General features: G+C 37.2%; 1 protein-coding gene across 3 annotated transcripts in view; it reads right to left on the bottom strand.

The window, feature by feature from the left end:
• The window catches only part of SBF2 (SET binding factor 2), a 461,568-nt gene that overhangs the window by 14,163 nt on the left and 427,842 nt on the right, over positions 1 to 19,563 (bottom strand). For all 3 annotated transcript variants that reach the window (XM_077866518.1, XM_077866519.1, XM_077866520.1), the window contains 3 exons: positions 16,688 to 16,864; positions 14,519 to 14,620; positions 13,643 to 13,828 (listed from right to left, as the gene is read on the bottom strand). In XM_077866518.1, coding sequence (XP_077722644.1) covers positions 13,643 to 13,828; positions 14,519 to 14,620; positions 16,688 to 16,864 — 465 coding nt within the window. The remainder of the gene's footprint in view (positions 1 to 13,642; positions 13,829 to 14,518; positions 14,621 to 16,687; positions 16,865 to 19,563) is intronic.

The following is a 19,563-nucleotide window of genomic DNA, read 5'->3' as shown; positions in this document are numbered from 1 at the left end:
TGTCTGAAGACAATGCAGGAGAAGTCAACAGAGAAAGAATAAATTGTGCAAAAGAGCTGATAACTAAGATAAGCAAGGCCTCAGGAAAGCAAGAATGAGTGAGGCTAAGGGTCCAGATACAAGGCGCAGCTTTGGAAATGAGGAAGGATAAAAGAGTAGATTAGAAGAAAGATATGTTCAAGTGCCAAGGGAAAGGGGAGGAGCTTATGCCTTTCAACCTAATTTGTCATCATTAAGTTAGGCAGTGAGGTCAATGGACATAGGAATAAGGATGAAGGCATGATATGGGAGGGATGGAAAGGCAAAGCTTGAAATGGTTACTGAGCTATAGCATACCTTAGACAAGCTGTATGCAGACTCCATGGAACCATCTAATGTTGGAAAAAGGTAGGCCGATAACCTTGGGAGACTCCAATCTACCTAACAATCTCACCTCTATATTGCCCAATCTTTCATGACCATTAGAGAATTTTATTTGGTTGAGAGGAGTTCCAATCATAATTATACTTGCTTAAAAGCTATTTCAAATGAACACGTTAGGCAGGCTGTCTAGAAGCCAGTTTTTCTTTCCGTGTTTAATGTGGCAATGTAGATCAACATTTGGTCAGCCAAAGTGAGCAGGTATGTGTGTAATATGTTGATGTTACAGCCTAACAAATCAGTGAGAATTTAAAGTCATGATTTGGATATCACTGGTTTATCAAAGTTTATCATCTGGTTAGAAACTTAGTTTTCTGTGATTAAAGTTTCCCCCCCACCATAACATTTTCTTATTGGCTTTTTAAATGAACTAAAGTAATATAAAGTGGATTTTAGGAAAAAGATATTGAAATAGAGTGTGACTCCCATTCAATGGGCTTGTATATTGTAGAGCTGCTTCCCTGATCTTAGCCACTTCCTGTTGCATCAAGTCTCCATAAGACAGGAGAGCTTTCTATGGGACAACTGTGACATGGCTCTGAATAGCTAGGTAGTGTGCCCTCTTCCAAGGTTTTAAAACTGCAAGCTCTCTAGTCTGAGCTCCTGGTTCAAAATCAATAGCATCACCCCAATAGCCAGTGTGCACATGATAGAGAGGGGGTGACTCAGATTGTGGGTGGTAGGGCAGAAGAAGGAGACAGGCCCAGGATGGAACTTGGTTCCCTTCCATCGGAGTGTCTCAGGAAGGAGGAATCTGCAATGTACTCAAGGAGAGTGAGCTCCAAGAACAACTTTGCCCCAACAGATGCTGGAATAAACCTTGCTAGTCACAGGGAAAGAAGAGTTCAGGGTTATTTCTACAGACTTAGTCCATAATAGGTTCTAAAAACTTAAAAAAAAAACTTTTATTAAACAAAGCTCTAAATGACAAAACAGTTCTCCCAATGACTATTCTCCATAGAAACTACTGCTCCATACATGTCTGTATCTTTCCTTGATTATTCTGATACTTAATATGCTTAAGAATGTAATTTTGAAGACCCACTTATGAGGTAAAGTAGAATGAAAATGATAATGGAAATGACCTTAAATTGAACTTACAAGCATTTCAGGGAGATCATATGCTAGGACTAGAAGCAAAACTCCTTTCCAAGTGGAAAAATACTTCCACAGCCCACTGTATTGAGTGACTAGCCTCACCACAAATCCTGGACCCTACAATTATGTTAGAAAGGTTAGACACTTCTCAAGGCCCCTGGCACTCACCCTGCTTGAACTGGAGTTGGTGCTTAGCATCACAGTGTCAATGCTTGGGACACTGGGGGTGTGTCTGTGTGCCACAGGGCACGTGTAGTCACTAACTGCTTGAGGTTAAAGACCAATATACCCCCAAACTAGGGTTATTAGGTCTATTCGAAGTAGAAAAGAAGATATTGAACAATTTTTAAAAAAAACTCTAGTGGGGCGTCTGGGTGGCTCAGTGGTTGAGTGTCTGCCTTCAGCTCGGGTCGTGATCCTGGGGTCCTGGGTTCAAGTCCCACATTGGGCTCCCTGCAGGGAACCTGCTCTTCCCTCTGCCTGTGTCTTTGCCTCTCTCTCTCATGAATAAATAAATAAATAAATCTTAAAAATAAAACCAAACTCTTTAGCCACAGTTTAAGAAACAAGCATGTAAAGATTTCTTCCATGGGGAAAAAAAAAAAACAATCACACTGACCTGAATGCTGGATTGATTAATAATATCTGGATAACCACATCTGGAATCTGATATTAAGAAACAGGGGGAAGTATCTATTTAGATCCTCTGCCATTTTTAATTTTTTTTTTAAATCACTGAGTTGTAGGAGTTCTTTATATATTGTGGATATGAACCCCTTGTCAGATAGATGATTAACAAATATCTCCCATTCAGTAGGTTGCTCTTTCATTTTGAGGTTTCCTTCACTGTGCAGAAGCTTTTTGTTTTTTTTTTTTTAATTTTTAAAAAATTTTAAAATTTATTTATGATAGTCACACACAGAGAGAGAGAGAGAGAGAGGCAGAGACACAGGCAGAGGGAGGAGCAGGCTCCATGCACCGGGAGCCCGATGTGGGATTCGATCCCGGGTCTCCAGGATCGTGCCCTGGGCCAAAGGCAGGCGCTAAACCGCTGTGCCACCCAGGGATCCCTGTGCAGAAGCTTTTTGGTTTGATGTAGTCCCATTTATTTTTGTTTTTGCTTCCCTTGTCTTTGGAGTCTTCTAGGAATTTTATAGTCTCAGGTCTTACATTCTAGTCTTTAATCCATTTTGATTTAATTTTTGTGTATGGTATATGACAGAAGTCTAGTTTCATTCTTTGCACGTAATTGTCCAGTTTTCCTATTTGTTGAAGACTACCCTTTCTCCATTTTATGTTCTTGGCTCCTTTGTTGTAAATTAATTGTCCATATATGTGTGGGTTTATTTCTGGGCTCTCAATTCTGTTTTTTGAAATGTCTTTTTGTCATAATGAGAAATGAAGACCGGATTGTATTTGCCCAACAAAATCTGGTGCTTAGATTTCCAGTAAAAAAGAAAAATTATACTTTCTCCATTTAGTCCTATCTCCCAGGGACTCAGTTTGTCTAGTTCACTGGCTTTTTTCCTCCTTGTCAATGGGACACCTAGATTCTTCTGTTGTAAAGTACCACAGTGGTTTCCAAAAAGCACAATCTACATGCTTCCTTCTTCTTCTAAGTATTGTTTCATCCTTTATTTAATTTCTATTTTAAAAATTTTTTAAGTTTTAATTTTTAAAAAGATTTATTTTAGAGAGAGAGAGAGAGCGCGTGTTGGCGCGTGTGAGTGGCAGTGAGTAGAGGAAATGGGAGAGAGAGGCAGTGAAGTGGACTCTGCATGAACTCAAAGCCCAATGTGGCCTGATGTGGGCCTGATGTGGGGCTCGATCCCAGGATGCTGAGATCATGACCTGAGCTGAAACCAAGAGTAGGAGGCTTAACTGACTGAGCTACCCAAATGCCCTATTGTTTTAACAGAAAGCCAAGAGACTTTCTCCAAGGACTCAAGATATGGGCAATAAGTGAGAGTTTAGAGGTGTATTAGCCATAAGATTTTTTTCTTTCTTAACAGCTTTAATGAGGTATAATTGACATACAAAAGCTGCACGTAAAGGGCATAATTTGATACATTTTGACATATGTACAAAACTCTGAAACCTTAATTCATAATTAAGATAATGAACATATTTATAACTCCTAAATGTTTCATTGTGCACCCTTTGCCTGCCTCTTTCTGTACCCTTCTCTTAAGCAAACACTGATTTGCTTTTTGTCACTATAGATTAATTTGCATTTACTAGAACTTTATATAAATGGAATCATAAGTATATATTCTTTTTTTTGTATGCCTTCTTTCATCGAGCATAACTCTTTGAGATGCAAGCATGTTGTTGGGTTATCAGTAATTTCTTTCTACAGCTAGGTAGTATTTCGTTGTATGGATATACCACAATTTGTTTATTTATAGCTGTGAATGGACATTGAGTTGCTTCTGGGTTTCTGGTTATTACATATAAAACTGCTATGAAGAGTTATGTACAAGTCTTTGTATGGGCAAAAGCTTTCATTTCTCTTGCATAATGGCCTAGAAATGGAATGAGGAATCGTATGGTAGGTAGGTATATTTAACTTTAAAAAAAATGGCCAAACCATTTCCCCAAATAGTGGTACAATCTTGTATTCCTACCAGCAGTGTTAGATAGTTCTGGTTCTTCCACGTCTCATCTATACTTGGGGTCATCAGTTGAAAATATTTTGCTCATTAAAATAGGCATGTAGTGGTCTCTCACTGTGATTTTAATTTGCATTTCCTAATGACAAATGATGTCAAGTATCCTTTCAGGTGCTTATTTGCCATCTGTACATCTTTGGTAAAGTCAGTACAAATATTTTGCCCATAAAAAAACAGGTTCAGGCACCTGGGTGGGTCAGTGGTTGAGTGTTTGCCTTTGGCTCAGGTCATGATCCTGGGTTCTGGGATCAAGTCCCGCATTGGGCTCCACGCTGGGAGCCTGCTTCTGTCTGCCTATCTCTGACTCTATGTGTCTCTTACGAATAAATAAATAAAATCTTAAAAAAATAGGTTGGTTGTTTTATTACTGAGTTTTAAGAATTTTTAAAACAATTTAATTAATTTATTTAGAAGGAAGAGTGTGAGGACATGAGCGGAGGTGATAGGAGTGATGGGGGAGGGACAGAGGGAGAGAGTGGGAAGCAGACTCCTTGCTGAGTAGGGAGCCTGACACTAGGCTTGCTCCTAGGACCCTGAGATCATGATCTGAGCCAAAGGCAGATGCTTAACCAACTGAGCCATCCAGGTGCCCCAAGAATCTTGAGTTATTCTGAATACAAGTTCTTTAAGCAGACATATGATTTGTCTTTTAATTTTATTAATAGTGATTTTTGAAGAACAAAAGTTTTAAATTTTGACAAGGTCTAATTTATGAATTTGTTCTTTTATAAATAATGCTTTTGGTATTGAATGTAAGATACCCTTGCCTAATCCAAGGTCACAAAAATTTCTTCCTATGTTTTCATCCAGATGTTGTATAATATTAGGTCTTAGATTTAGGTCTATGATCCCTTCTGAATTAAATTTTATATTGGTGCTAGGTTTGGATCAAAGTTTTTTTTTTTTTTTAATTTGTTTTTGGACCTAAAAATCCAATTGTCTGGCACTATTTGTTGAAAAGACTATCCTTTCTCTACCAATGTCTTTTGTACCTTCATTGAAAAGTCAGTTTTCTATATATCACATATAGTGTGGGACTATTTCTGGACTCTATTCTGTTTCACTGACCTATCTTTACACCAATTATCACACAATCTGGATTACTGTAGTTTTATAATAAAATTAGATAGTGCTAGTTCTTTTTCAAGGTTGTTTTGGCTATTCTAAATTCTTTGCATTTCCATATGGATTTTATTTACTTATTTATTTATTCATGAGAGACACACAGAAAAAAGGCAGAAACATAGGCAGATGGAGAAGCAGACTCCTTGCAGGGAGCCCGATGTGGGACTTAATCCTGGGACCCTGGGATTATGCCCTGAGCTGAAGGCAGATGCTCAACCACTGAGCCACCAGGCATCCCTACATATGGATTTTAGAATGAGCTTGCCAATTTCTACAAAATAGCCACCTGGGCATTTGATTGTGGCTGTACTGACTCTTTAGATCAATTTGTAGATACTGATATTTCAACAATATTGAGCCTTCTGACCCATAAACAAGAGGTATTTCTTGATTTATTTAGGCCTTTAATTTCTCTCAGTAATGTTTTGTACTTTTCAATGTCTAGGCCTTTAACATATTTTGTTAGATTCCACCCATGTTTTTTGATACTATTGTAAAGATAATAATCTTTACATTTTAATTTTCAAATATTTCATTGCCAGTATGTGGAAGTACTAGTAATTTTTGTATATTGATCATGTATTCTGTAGCTTTGCTAAATCCACTTATTCAAGTAGTTTTTTGTAGAGTCCATAGACAACCATGTTGTGTATGAATAAACAAAATTTCACTTCCTATGTGGATGTCTATATTATTATTTTCTTGCCTTGCTGCATGGGTAGGATCTTTATTTAGTACAATGTTGAATAGAAGTGGTGAAGCAAACATCCACATCTTGTTTCTGATCATAGGGGAAAAGTATTTTGTCTTTCACTATTATGATGATGTCAGCTGTAGGTTTTTTTTTTTTTTAAGTTTTTATTTATTTATGATAGAGAGAGAGAGAGAGGCAGAGACATAGGCAGAGGGAGAAGCAGGCTCCATGCACCGGGAGCTGGACGTGGGATTCGATCCTGGGTCTCCAGGATCACGCCCCGGGCCAAAGGCAGGCGCTAAACCGCTGCGCCACCCAGGGATCCCGGTTTTTTTTTTTTTTTTTTTTAAGATTTTTATTTATTTATTCATGAAAGACAGAGAGAAAGAGAGAGAGAGAGAATGAGAGGCAGAGACACAGGCAGAGGGAGAAGCAAGCTCCATCAGGGAGCCCAATGTGGGACTTGATCCTGGGACTCCAGAATCATGCCCTGGGCTGAAGGCAGGAGCTAAACTGCTGAGCCACCAAGGGATCCCCCTCAGCTGTAGGTTCTTAAAAAACAGAGACTATCTAGAGTTTGAGCCAGTTCCCTTCTATTCCTAGTTTCCTGAATGTTTTACAAGGAATGGATATTATATTTCCTCAAATGCTTTTTTGCATCTCTTGGGATGACCTTATGATTTTTCTTTTTTAGTTTCTTAATATGGTGAATTATTTTGATTGATTTTGAATGTGAAACCAACTGTGCATTCCTGGGATAAATGCCACTTGACCATGGTATATTATCTCTTAAATATATTGTTGGATTTGATTTGCTAAAATTTTGTTTAGAAAATTTGAATATTGATCAGAATAGATACTGGTCTATAGTGTTCTTTTGTTGTCTTTGTCAGGCCAAGGTAACGCTGGTCTCATAGCCTGAGGTGAGAAGTATTCCCTTTTTTTTTTTTTTTTTTTGAGAAGTATTCCCTTTGCTTCAATTTGCTGGAAGACTTTATATAGAACTGCTATTCTTTCTTCCTTAAATACTTGGTAGAATTAACCAGTGGAACCACCTGGGTCTGAAGTTTTCAGTGTGGAAAGATTTTAGCTACAATATCAATTTCCTTAATAGACATGGGCTTATTCAAATTATGTATTTCTTCCTGAGTGAGTGTGGTAGGTTGTGTCTTCCAAGGAATTTGTCCATGTCATCTAAATTGTTGATTTTATTGGTGCAAAACTTCATAATATTCCCTTACGGTCCTTTTAATATCTGTAGAATCTGTAGTGATGTCATCTTTCTCATTTCTAATACTGGTATTCTGTGTCTTTCTTTGACCAGTCTGGCTAGAAGTTTAACAATCTATTGATCTTTTCAAAGAACAGCATTTGGTTTCATTATTTTTCTGTGCTGTTGGCCATAAGATTTTTGGAACCTAAAGGCAAACCTGTTTCAAATAAACTTAGTCTTATTTTATTATGTAGAATTGGAAATGATAGGCATCTCCGTCTATAAATTAATTCTATAGGAGCTTTTCCCCAAATATGCTCATGAATAGAATTTTAGGCCTTTCTCAGGCATCATCTGGATTCTGTTGTCCAAAATAACTTTTTATTTATCTTGATGGAAGATAAAAATATACAGATTTAAAAGATGAAGCTATGTGAGGTATTTTAGTTTTGTTTTCCATTATGGATTGAAACCTGCCAATTTTCCTTATTTATAAGAAGAGAATCTGAAAAGGAATTTGGAGACACAGGAATTTATAGGGGTCTTATTTTTTGCCCATATGTCATTAAGTACTTTATAAAATTTAAAGGCCCATAAAATAAGCTATGACTCAAATCCCAGGAAAGATCAACATTTTGGGAATAAAATATAGTAAGTTAACATTGGATTTTGCTTTGGAGAATTAGAAATGTTAAGCTATAAGAGACCTTATATAGAATGGCATCAATATTGGAAAAACTGTGGGTATGGTAGACACACCCTAGAAAAATAAGTAATTAATGTTAGTTTTTGTTATTTCAAGATAAAGATTTAACAAACATTAACTGTGCAGTTTCTACTGTGCCAATCACTTTACATAAGATTTGTAATCCTTCTGATAGCTATCTATGTATTCATGTATCTATCTAGAAACCAAAGCACCTGAGAGGTTAAATAATTTGTTAAGGATCAAAAATTAGTAAGTTAAGGGATCCCTGGGTGGCGCAGCAGTTTGGCGCCTGCCTTTGGCCCAGGGCGCGATCCCGGAGACCCAGGATCGAATCCCACGTCGGGCTCCCGGTGCATGGAGCCTGCTTCTCCCTCTGCCTATGTCTCTGTCTCTCTTTCTCTCTCTGTGACTATCATAAATAAAAAAAAAAAAAAAAAAAAAAAAAAAAAACACTTAAATTAGTAAGTTAAGACTGATATGTAAATTCAGATTTATTTTATGGGCTCAAAATATTTAAACTCAGACTTATTTTATGGGTTCAAAATATTAAAGCCCTAATGCAAAATTGCTTTGTTATAAAACAGCTTGGATTACATCAATTTTTGCCAGTTTTCAAATGGATGGGAAGCAGGAAGACACCAGAAACTTTGAATATACCATTAATCCATTAACTGCAGTTATTTTGCCAATATTAATGGATACATTTTAGAGTAACCAAACTGTGTGAGGGCGGTGTGGCTCCTCACACATGTGCGCACAAGGAAAGTTCATATCTTCAAGAGACAAATAGCTTTTCTTATTGGAATAGGACCTAGCATAGTGCCGGCATATGTATGGTAACCGTGAGACCATATCACACAACCAGACCAGAGTGAGTCAATTTACAACTTGAATAAACTTCAAAAGCAAAGTTATAACTCTTATTTGTTTTTCTCAAAGTAGGAAATAATGAAAAAGTCCTAAGATACACTCAAAGATTTACTCTAATGTTGAAATAGAGGAGATGCTTTCCTATACTTCATGTTTTCATTCATATTATACATGTCTGTTCCCTTGGTATTATATTTTAAAAATAAATTTTAGGTAAAAATTGTATTTTTGTATTTTGGATATATTTCTTTTTGAATTTGGTTCAACTATTTTAAGAAAAGGAAGCATCCTGTAATGATATCACTTGAATTAAGCCAATTTCTTTTAGAAGCAACAAAAATTTGCCAGATGTTGCTATTATGAAACAGTGATCTAGCATTTATAATTCATCTGACACCTGGATATACTGGCGTAAACAATGGCTTTTTATATGATGAGGCAGTTCTAATTTAAGATCAGTACTTCATCTGTTTTCTTTGTAACCCTATTAGTACTAATGGACAAGTCTAGGCAAATTTCCATAGACTGCCTTTTGGCATTCAGCGTGTTAGAAATGGTTAACAAGCAGTGAACACATTCCACCTGGGAGTTTTGCTTGTTGCTGTGTAATTTTGCACATTAAAAAAAATTTTTTTTTAATGTTGGGCCTGGCTCTGTTTTGTGCCCCTGCGAAATTAAGGACAGTGGTAGTTCGAATTGTCTGGCAAAAGCTGGAGTCATGTAAAGCACTGGTGTTCACTTGAAAGGTATTCAAAGAAGGCGTTCTCTAATGCCTAAAACTAGTATGTAGGAGATGATGAAATACTACCTTATAATTAAGTCAGCAAGAGTCAGAAGCACTATTTGTTAACTAGTCTTCTATAGTCTTCTGTTTTTGAATGAATAAACAATCCCTTTTCAGCATGAAGTAATTTGCTTCACCAAAGCTGATACCTATCATAGCCAAGCATTCTTTAAATACTGCAATTAAGGTCATATGCTACTTTGCCATGACTTGCCTGCACTCAGGTTGTTATATGAAAGGGTACTAAGGCAAAAGAGGTTCAGAAAACTTTTGAAAATTCATATTTTAGTTTGAAAAATTTTAACATTGGGGCACCTGAGTGGCTCTGTCAGTTCGGTGTCCAACTCTTGATTTCAGGGTCATGATCTTGGGGTTATGAGATTTGAGTCCTGTGTCAGGCTCCGTGCTCAATGGTTAGTCTACCTCTCTCTCTCCCGCTGCCCCTCTTCCCATTCACACACACACACTCTCTCTCTGAAATAAATAAATCTTAAAAAAAAAATCTATAAAAAATTTTAATGTGGTATAATCAGATCTGAATTAATGCTAAAGGAGTCTTTAGGCTCCAAACAATATTATTTTCTACAGTTTCTGAGGCATTCACCTACAAATAACTGAGCTGTCACTAAAGCTCAATTTATATAGGGCATTTGAATTTTAACTCATTATTTGTTTATTTATTTTAATTTAAATTTTTTTTAGATTTTATTTATTTATTCTTAGAGACACACACACAGAGGCAGAGACACAGGCAGAGGGAGAAGCAGGCTCCATGCAGGGAGCCTGACTTGGGACTTGATCCCGGGTCTCCGGGATCACGCCCTGGACTGAAGGCAGCACTAAACTGCTGAGCCACACCAGCAGCCCTTAACTCATTATTCGAAATAAAAAGTTACTAGAAATTAAACATACACCCTAAGATATTTTAGATAACACTACATTGTTTTAGCCTCTATTGTATTCTAAAGACAACAGGAATTTATACTTTCATTTATATTAAGATTTATTTATATCATTTAAGGGGTACTCACAAAATACAGGTTACTTTCCAATTCTAGACTACTTACACTTCTACCCACCCCTAATAATAAAATATAAGTATTATATTTCAAGTAATTATTATTACGCTTGGGGTGGAATGATGTCATTTTCGAGGACAGTATGTCTTCTGTGAGACCCTCCCATCTCTTACTGATTGTGAGTGGACTCTTTTGCTGACTCTCATGTTTAGGTATGCAGAATTTTGCAAGTTGAGCATGGATATTTAACATATTTAATAACGCATTTAACTTAAACCAAATCCAGCCATACAAACTTAGCTGCCCTCCAACTCTCCCTTAATTATTTTATAAGGTAGAATAACCTAAAATGAGGTGGGGAGAATGGAAAGGGAAACAGTAGCAGGTCAAGAAAATTCAGTACATTTATGAACAATGGAAAATAGAATATAAGAATAGCAATAAATGATAGAAGATGAGAAGCTACATTGGAATGCTTGTAGGATGAAAATGATTGGAGAAGGTGACAGCTTGCCCTGTCTCAGAAAGGCTCAGGACTCAGAGGCCCAATAACTCAGTAACATATACAGAGGTGAAATGGGAGCCAAAAATGAGGACTAGGTTAAGTCTATAGAAGAAGTGGTGAGATCTCCAGGGTCCTCTCCTACCCCATGCAGTCATGTGATTACCTTCTTGAAAGCAAGGGATTAGAAATTTGTCCTCTGGAAAAACCAAACTAGATGAGCTCTGGACTTGGGAACAGTAGGCACAACTGGGTTCATGAGGAGGCTTGAAACTGAAAATAGCATAGAAAAAGAAGGATCTCCCTGGACCTATTTCCTGCCCCATTTCTAAAAAGCAGGCAGCCAGGCTTATACGTATTCTCTGGGCACCAGACTGACAAATTTTTCTCTGGAAAAACTAGAGAGCTGTTTTTTTTTTTTTTTTTCCTGGAACTCCAGTTAACTGAGATGTTGGACTTACTAATTAAAATTTTGTTTTTCTGGGGAATCCCTGGGTGGCTCAGCAGTTTAACGCCTGCCTTTGGCCCAGGACGCAATCCTGGAGTCCCAGGATCAAGTCTCACATCAGGCTCCCAGCATGGAGCCTGCTTCTCCCTCCTCCTGTGTCTCTGCCTCTCTCTCTCTATGTCTATCATAAATAAATAAATAAATCTTTAAAAAAATTTTTTTTTGTTTTTCAGGTTCATTGATATATAATTTACATATAATAAAATCCTCCTATTTACACCATACAGGTTAGTTTTGGTCATTGTATACATTGTGTGATCACCAGCACAATTAGTATAGTTCCCTTATCCTAAAACGTTTGCTCACGCCCCTTCATGGTCCCTGACCACTGGTCCCAAATGACCACTGATATGTTTCTGTCACAATAGTTTTGCCTTTTGTAGAATTTTCTATAAATGAAATCATATATAGTATGTAGTTGCTTATACCTGCCTCCCCATACCTCTGCCAGTTTTACCAAGAAATACTTGACATATGTCATTGTATAAGTTTAAGGTAGACAGCTTAGTGCATTTGGTAAGCAATGTAAGGCAATAAGCAAGATAATAAGAAGTGCTTTCATGAAGAATTCGTATGGTTCATCTATCTAGATGTGAGAAAAAGATCCTTGTGCCTCTCCTTTGGTATCAGTTAAGCTTTCTGTTTCAGAGACAATGGGCTCCAAATGCCTCCCTCATCTATCTGCCAAAAGAAGTACAAAATAAAAAGGCTCATATTCAAATAGTAAACAAATATACCTTTTGCTGCAAAGATTTAAAACATAAGCTCAATCCTACAGCCAGCTTCTCTGGATGATGTTCGGACAGAATTAACTAAAATTATTCAATAGATCTTTTCTTAAGAAGCTGATTAGAGCAGTCAAAAACAACCACCAGAATGTGTGTATATGGGGGATGGGGTCGGGGGTCGGAGATGGAAAGTCACTGCTAATGGGTATAGAGTTTCTTTTTTCTTTTTTTTTTTTTTTTTGAGTTTCTTTTTTGGAGTGGTAAAATGTTCTAAAATTGATTGTGGCAATTATACAACTTTGTGAATATACTAAAACTATTGAATTATATACACTTTAAATAAATGAAAAATTATGTAGTGAATTAATAAAGTTGATCAAATGATAAATAGAATAAAAAAAAACCAAACCAAAACAAAACCTCTTTAGAAGACCTAGTTTTAGTACTGGTTCCTGAAAACATTTCCATCTTTCCTTCCAATAGATACCCGAGGACAATCTATTTCCAAGAGGCTCATGGTTCTGACAAATATGTCTGACATGCCAAAACACATTCATTGTTATGGTGCAGATGAAGTAAAGTTGGAGATGTCAACACTGCTTTTCCTAGGCCAATTTAGCAAACCCGGTGCCATGTAATTCTCAAGCCCAATTCTGATTCAGGCCCCATTAGGAAGTTTGTAACTGATGAGGCTTGAGGGAGCCTGTAGAGCATTCACATCTTCCCCATTCCCCTGCTCCCACTGGGTATGACTGGATTATATACCTGGGTTTCTGTCTGGTCTCTGATTAGCCCTGATTAAGTCACTGAGTAGAATCGAGCCAGTGTTCTCAACCTCACAGGCTTGCCTGATTGGGCCCTGATTCTTTCTCAGGGGTTAAGCTCCACCTTCCATATTCCTAGGCACAAGCTAACATCCTCCAGAATGGGGATGAGCACCTGCTGGATTTCAGGCCCTGTCATCACTTAGAGATTTTTGCTGTTTTATCATAGATCAAACCTTCCTGAACGACAAACCCAAGTTTGCTCCTCTTCTTGGGAGATGATAAGTTAGAGTGCTGGCTACTTCACATGGGGGCCAGCCAGTAGCTAACTCAGCTATCCTAGATTCAGAAACCAACTAGTTTTTTTTTTTCCTTCTCTATTCCCAGGAATCCACTGCTAAGATTTCAGCAAGCCTTATGGCTGAGTCCATCAGAATCATGACATGAAGATACCTGGCACAGCACTGCTATGCTCAATAAATGTTAGTTCTTTTCTTTCTTTCATATCAAGTCAATTTAAAGTCTGCTCTACTTACCTGGTGTACACAGTCTAAGAACTGCAGGAAGACTGGAGTAAAACCACTACCCTGACAATTGAGGGTCAAGCTGCTCCGCTGATTGAATTTATGACCAAAAGAGAGCCATTCTTTTTCCACCAACATCCGAAAGCCTTCAAGTGTCCTATAAAAGGGATCACTGAGTAACTGAACCAGGGATGTCACCTAGGACACAAGCAGGATGGATACATTACTTTCGGTCCTGAAAAAATTTTGTTACTAAGACAGGCAAAGTTACCATAACAGCAAATTTGTTCACTAGCTGCTCCAGGACAGCCAATCAAATTAATTCTGCAAACTTCCAGTAAAAACTAAAACTCAAACTCATTTTGGCTACATGTTTTCTTTCAGGGAATTATGATTTTAATCTTTACCTAACCAGTTTGCTGACTATAGTCCCCTCCTGCAGGTTAATTAATAAGGCTAGAGGATCAGTTCCAACCTATTATCTACTTTTTGGCAGATACAGATTAATGTCTTACATAGTTTATATTTATACCCTTTTTTTACTCTACAGTGGATAAAGGAGGAGCTTATTGAAAGCCAGGGAAAGGACTGACAAAACCCAGGAAGGATGGTCCATGTCCTACCCTCTGATCAACGGCTCCATTTGTATGCTTGCATGGTGTATCTGTCATGAGGGAGCCAGATGCCCTGGACCAGAGCTCCAGGATATGTAGTGCCTGGAAGCTCAGGGCACAAAACTTTCTGATGGATTTGGTGGTTTTTAACATAGGACTTTGTCCATAAACACATTAGTCATTATACAAAAGATTCATCTGCAGGATTTAAAAACAACTGAATTTAAATATAAATCTAAAACTAAGTATCTGAAACTATGTTTTAATCATTTACTTGTGCAGTGATGTCCCAGCCTTCCTCCAAACAGACCAAAACTGAGGAACCATTCTCAAGTACTTCTGATACAACCACAGCCAGCTGCATTATCCTGTGAAGCTAAGAGATAGGAAAGGAGGCCACAATTAGACCAGGCACTTTCTGAACACCAAGAACAGACAGACTCATTATCAACCTCAGATAATGAAACAAGTTAGGGATGAAGTATTTGGACAAAAGAATCATATAAGTTTTAAATGCTTAAGGTTCTTTGTCAAAATCAAGATGAAACAATGACATAATTTAGAAGTAGACACATTTTAAAACAACATGTTCAAATGATAGACAATGAAATAAACTGACCCTACATGATCTCCCCAAAGTAGAAGAGCTATGTAACCCCATAGAGTGGAAAAGTCAGATTCTAAGTGGCCCTACCAACACAGTTATTGGATTTAAAATTTGTTTTTCTATGATATAATCGGTTCTATTTCAGATACTTCTAATTTTTCTGTAATTAGATAGGAGGATGGAGGCAGAACTCTGTGAATATACTAAAAAGCACTGAATTGTACACTTTAAAGGGCTGAATTTTTGACAAATAAATTTTATATTTTAAAAAAGACATTCTTATTTGTCTGCACTATATATTAAATGGAAAGAAAATTTATATTTGTGTTCAGCTTTTGAAGCCAACCCAAAAGACTCAAAGTCCCTAATGAACAACTAGGTTGTGAGCAGAGCATATAGATTCAAAACCAATTGTATATTATAGTTTAAAACTATTATAAGCATCTTTTGATATAAATTGTAGAATGAATCTGTCAACTAACATAAAACAAAATAAAATCCCCCATACTTTAAAGAGATCTGGGCTATTTTATACCTAGGAGCAAGGCACATGTCCTCTCCAGCAATGGGAAACTCCTTACTCCCTGTTCCTATAACATAGATATTACCAGGCCTGTATTCTCTTGGGCTTAGCATTTGCTCTGAGTTAACTTTTAAAATGCCAATATTCCAAGAGGGGCAATATTTTCCACTGACTTTAGTTACCAACTTCTGGTAAGGATCTATTTTGGAGTAAGAAGTAGGACACAGAATGTATCAGAAACACAGATAGTTTGGGGTTGGGGCTCATAGCTTTGGGATAGAAGGGAGTCTTGATCAGCTCCTTCCATGGGTATTCAAAAGTATCCTGAACTGCTATAATAGTCATCAACATACCCTGATCCAGATTTATAGCTAATTTTTTTTTTTTAAAAAGAGTTTAAGTATCTTGAGAATAGTCACTGCCTTAGGTACTCCCAATCATTTCCTGGTTTATGGAAAACAACTCTTTTTCCTCCTTAAGAGAGGCAGGAGGCTTGGAGACAGATAGGAACAGAAGATTAGAGGGGTTGGGAACTCCTACAGGGGGCAAAGGAATAATGGGCATAGCATCAGTGGCCTAAAGACAAGGCTGAAGGGTATACCGCGGAGATGCTCTTGGTTAAATGTCTGCATCAGTGTCTAAAACATGCATGTCATAAATACCTTTCTTCTGTGGTTTGGAAGAAATGTGGGTTATGTGTGCTGGAATACCTATTTCTCCTTAATTTCTTAATAAGAGTTTAATTAAAAACATCCCAAGCTTGACTGAGCTGACGAAAGGATAGGCAGTTTTTCCTAAACCTTAGGTAAGTTTTAGGGTATCCAAAATGATTTTGGTGGCTGGTCTGAGGGTGATTCTAAAATCTAGACACATGGAAAAGGCAGAGACACATGGAAGGTAAGAAAGTAACAGGGAAAGGCTCTTGGAGTCATCAGATATCACATTCTGTCCTGGATCCTCACTCTGCTGATAACAGAGCAGGAGTCCTATAAATATTTTTCAATGATTAAATTTACTGCATATCAGAAAGTTTCCATCGAACAATAAAGATGTCCTCCTCCTCAGCAACCCATGAAGACCAAATTTTCAATTATAGAGAGATGAAAGCCCAGGGATGAAGAATTCTACCCCCTGCCATCTTCTATATCATATGGTTCCCTGAAACTGGAAAGTCTTTATGGAGGGCATACAGTAAGGGGAGAATGTCAGGTAGTGAGGGCACACAATATTTTTTCCTCCTCAAGTATCCATTCTGTTTATCTACTTGGACTTCTCTTTCTCTGAGTTATAGGACAAGCTGCTCCAGACATTACCTGTGGGAACCACTCAGAGTCTCCCAGGGCTTTCAGGAAGGTCACTTCTGAGTCAGTAGGAATGGTGCTTGGAACACAAGCCCTCATCAGTTTTTTGAAACTGGCTTTAACTTGTCGGATGTCATAAAATTCAACAGGAACAAACTCACAATTTAAAGCAAATTCTAACTTGAAGTTCTGTGGGTGAAGATGCAGAGAATTAGGCAGATGCAGTGCTATAGGTAAAAGAGCACTGTTTTTAACAGGGCAGTACTTAATGATGCACAGTTAGTTGAGGCCAAGTAGCTACAGGGGTTGCAGAGGTCAGGAAAGTCAATCTTGTGTGGCTAATGTGTCAGTATTACTGGAAAGAGCCATTCGGTAAGGTCTTGTGGTTTGACTTGGCTTGCTGTCATTCTGAGAATTTGGAGAGGCTACTGGTAGGCTGGAACCTGATGGAATTCATAATACCATATATAAGCCAGTTATAAGGCCATGACCCTCGAAGCCTAAAGAGGAACCAATGACACGTGGACAGCATAATTAATCCAAAACTGTAAATTAAGTTTCCCCAAGATATACCCTGTAATGAAAAGGTAATATACTGTTGAGGTTCCAGAACTCTACAAATAAAAGTTTGTAGATATAGACATATAGACATATCTGTTTCTTATTATGCAAGTAAAACACAGTCATTGTAAAATGAAAAAAAAGTAGAGATTAACATTGAGAAGGAAATAAAAATCACTACCTCACTGCCCTAAGATTACTAATGTTACTGTTACTCTTTTAAAGCTAATAATACAAAATTTTATATATAGTAAATTCTGAAAGATTTTGTGATTTCTAGCACTGGGATAGTATTTTTTCCATTCAATATGACACATGTATCAGTCTCTATTTATTTGAATACTTTTATAATTTACATCTTTAATCCATATGAAATTTATTCCACATGAGGTTGTATTTATAATTTAAAAATACTAAACTGATGGCCCTTTGGTCTATTTTGTTTTGATAATATAGTTGCCTAGTTCTCAAGATTGATTGATTGATTGATGATTTTATTTATTCATGTGAGAGAGAGAGAGAGAGAGGAGAGAGAGAGAGAGAGAGAGACAGGCAGAGAGACAGGCAGAGACACAGGCAGAGGGAGAAGCAGGCTCCATGCAGGGAGCCCGATGTGGGACTCGATCCCGGGTCTCCAGGATCACGCCATGGGCTGAAGGCGGTGCTAAACCGCTGAGCCACCCAGGCTGCCCTAGTTCTCAAGGTTTAAAAGTTCTCAACCTTTTCATGTCAAAGAATGAATTGGTTTTCTCATATTCTCTGTGCTTTCTTCACATTCTGCTAAAATTACTGTACTAGACTATTTGCTTTTCTTTTTTTTTTTTTTTTTTTTTTTGACTATTTGCTTTTCTAAGAGTAAAATTGCTTTCTGGAGATTGGGTGTATAACAGTATGAATGTACATAAAACTACTGAACTGTACACATGAAGATGGTAATTTTATGTTATTTGTATTTTATCACAATTAAAAAAAAAACTCTGCCAAGAACTTATACATAGGGTCTGCTAATGTTTTATATTGGTTATTTCAGAGTATTTTTAAAAAGGTATATTATAGTTTTAAAATAAAAAGCAAAAAATCCTAATTCTTTTTTTTAAAATATCATTTCTAACATGTATCAAGAAAAAAGTTTGTCTTAATAATCCCTCTTTTAAAAAGGAAGCTACCCTAAAGAAAAAATATAAAATATAAAATAAGACCCTACTGAATTGTATCTCAATAAAAAAAACTATATGCTTGTAAATGTGATTGCAATTTTACATACAGAAGATAAATATAAAAATTCAACAACATGGAATGCCATGTAGTGATGAAAGTAATTATGAAGACTATTACACGACATGGAAACATGTTCTTTAGATAAGAACTTAGTAGTATACACAAGTTCTTATCTGCTAGTTTTTTTTTTTAAACTTATAATAGATAAAAGATACTTTACTTTCCAGGAAAACCAGGTTTCTTTCCATTTCTCAAATGTACATGAACTAGGTATGCACATCTTATGAACCAGGAACTATTAACCATAGTGTTGACCAACACTAGGTCAAAAGGAATTTGTTTCTAAGTCTAAGGTATTGTAAATTGAAAAAGGTTAGCAAGGGCAATTCAAGATTATTTAGAATAGGTCATTCCCTACTTCCTTGCTTTCCTATATGTCTCCTTTGTGGGGAGAAGAAAGTGTTGGGTTACAACTAGACAGCACTGTGTTAGCCAGAATGTGGCGCACACCAGACAGATAAGGACCTACACTCTACAGATACAATTGAATAAATAAAAGGAAAACTTGAATGGAATATACAGAAACCCTAATAACCACTGTGCTGGGATAGTGGTATTATGTTTTTTAAAATATAATACTTTATGGATAAAAGAAAGAAGGAAGGAGAAAGGGAGGGAGAAAGAGGAGGAATAGTTGCAAGGAGTCAGTCTTTCTTACTCATATGTGCCTGATCACACAGCTCATCTGAAGACTGATGTGCAAAGGCAATGGCAGAGGTGAGAATTTAGGAGACAAAGCCTGGAGAGTGAATCAGGTTATGAATAAGTGGTGTGCTGAAGTGTGGAAAGTCTGTGCTCTGGGAAAGACGCTGGTGCCAAAGAGGCTGTACAGGCAACCCTGGATTACTGTTGAAAAGTGTTCCAACTATTTTCTGGATATAAAGTTATCTGCTGTATCAGAAGACACGTGTGCATACTTAAAAACTGAGTATTACCCAGCAGTTTCATGCCCTCTACCCTAAAGGTTGTGACTAAGTGATTGCAGCAGTCCTGGCAGTGGGAGAAGAGCTAGCAAAGACAGCTTGCCAGAGAAGAGATGACGCAATCAC

Source organism: Canis aureus, chromosome 23 (assembly GCF_053574225.1).
Source record: "Canis aureus isolate CA01 chromosome 23, VMU_Caureus_v.1.0, whole genome shotgun sequence".
NCBI classification, from domain to species: domain Eukaryota; kingdom Metazoa; phylum Chordata; class Mammalia; order Carnivora; family Canidae; genus Canis; species Canis aureus.
This window is presented reverse-complemented; position numbering and strand designations above follow the sequence as displayed.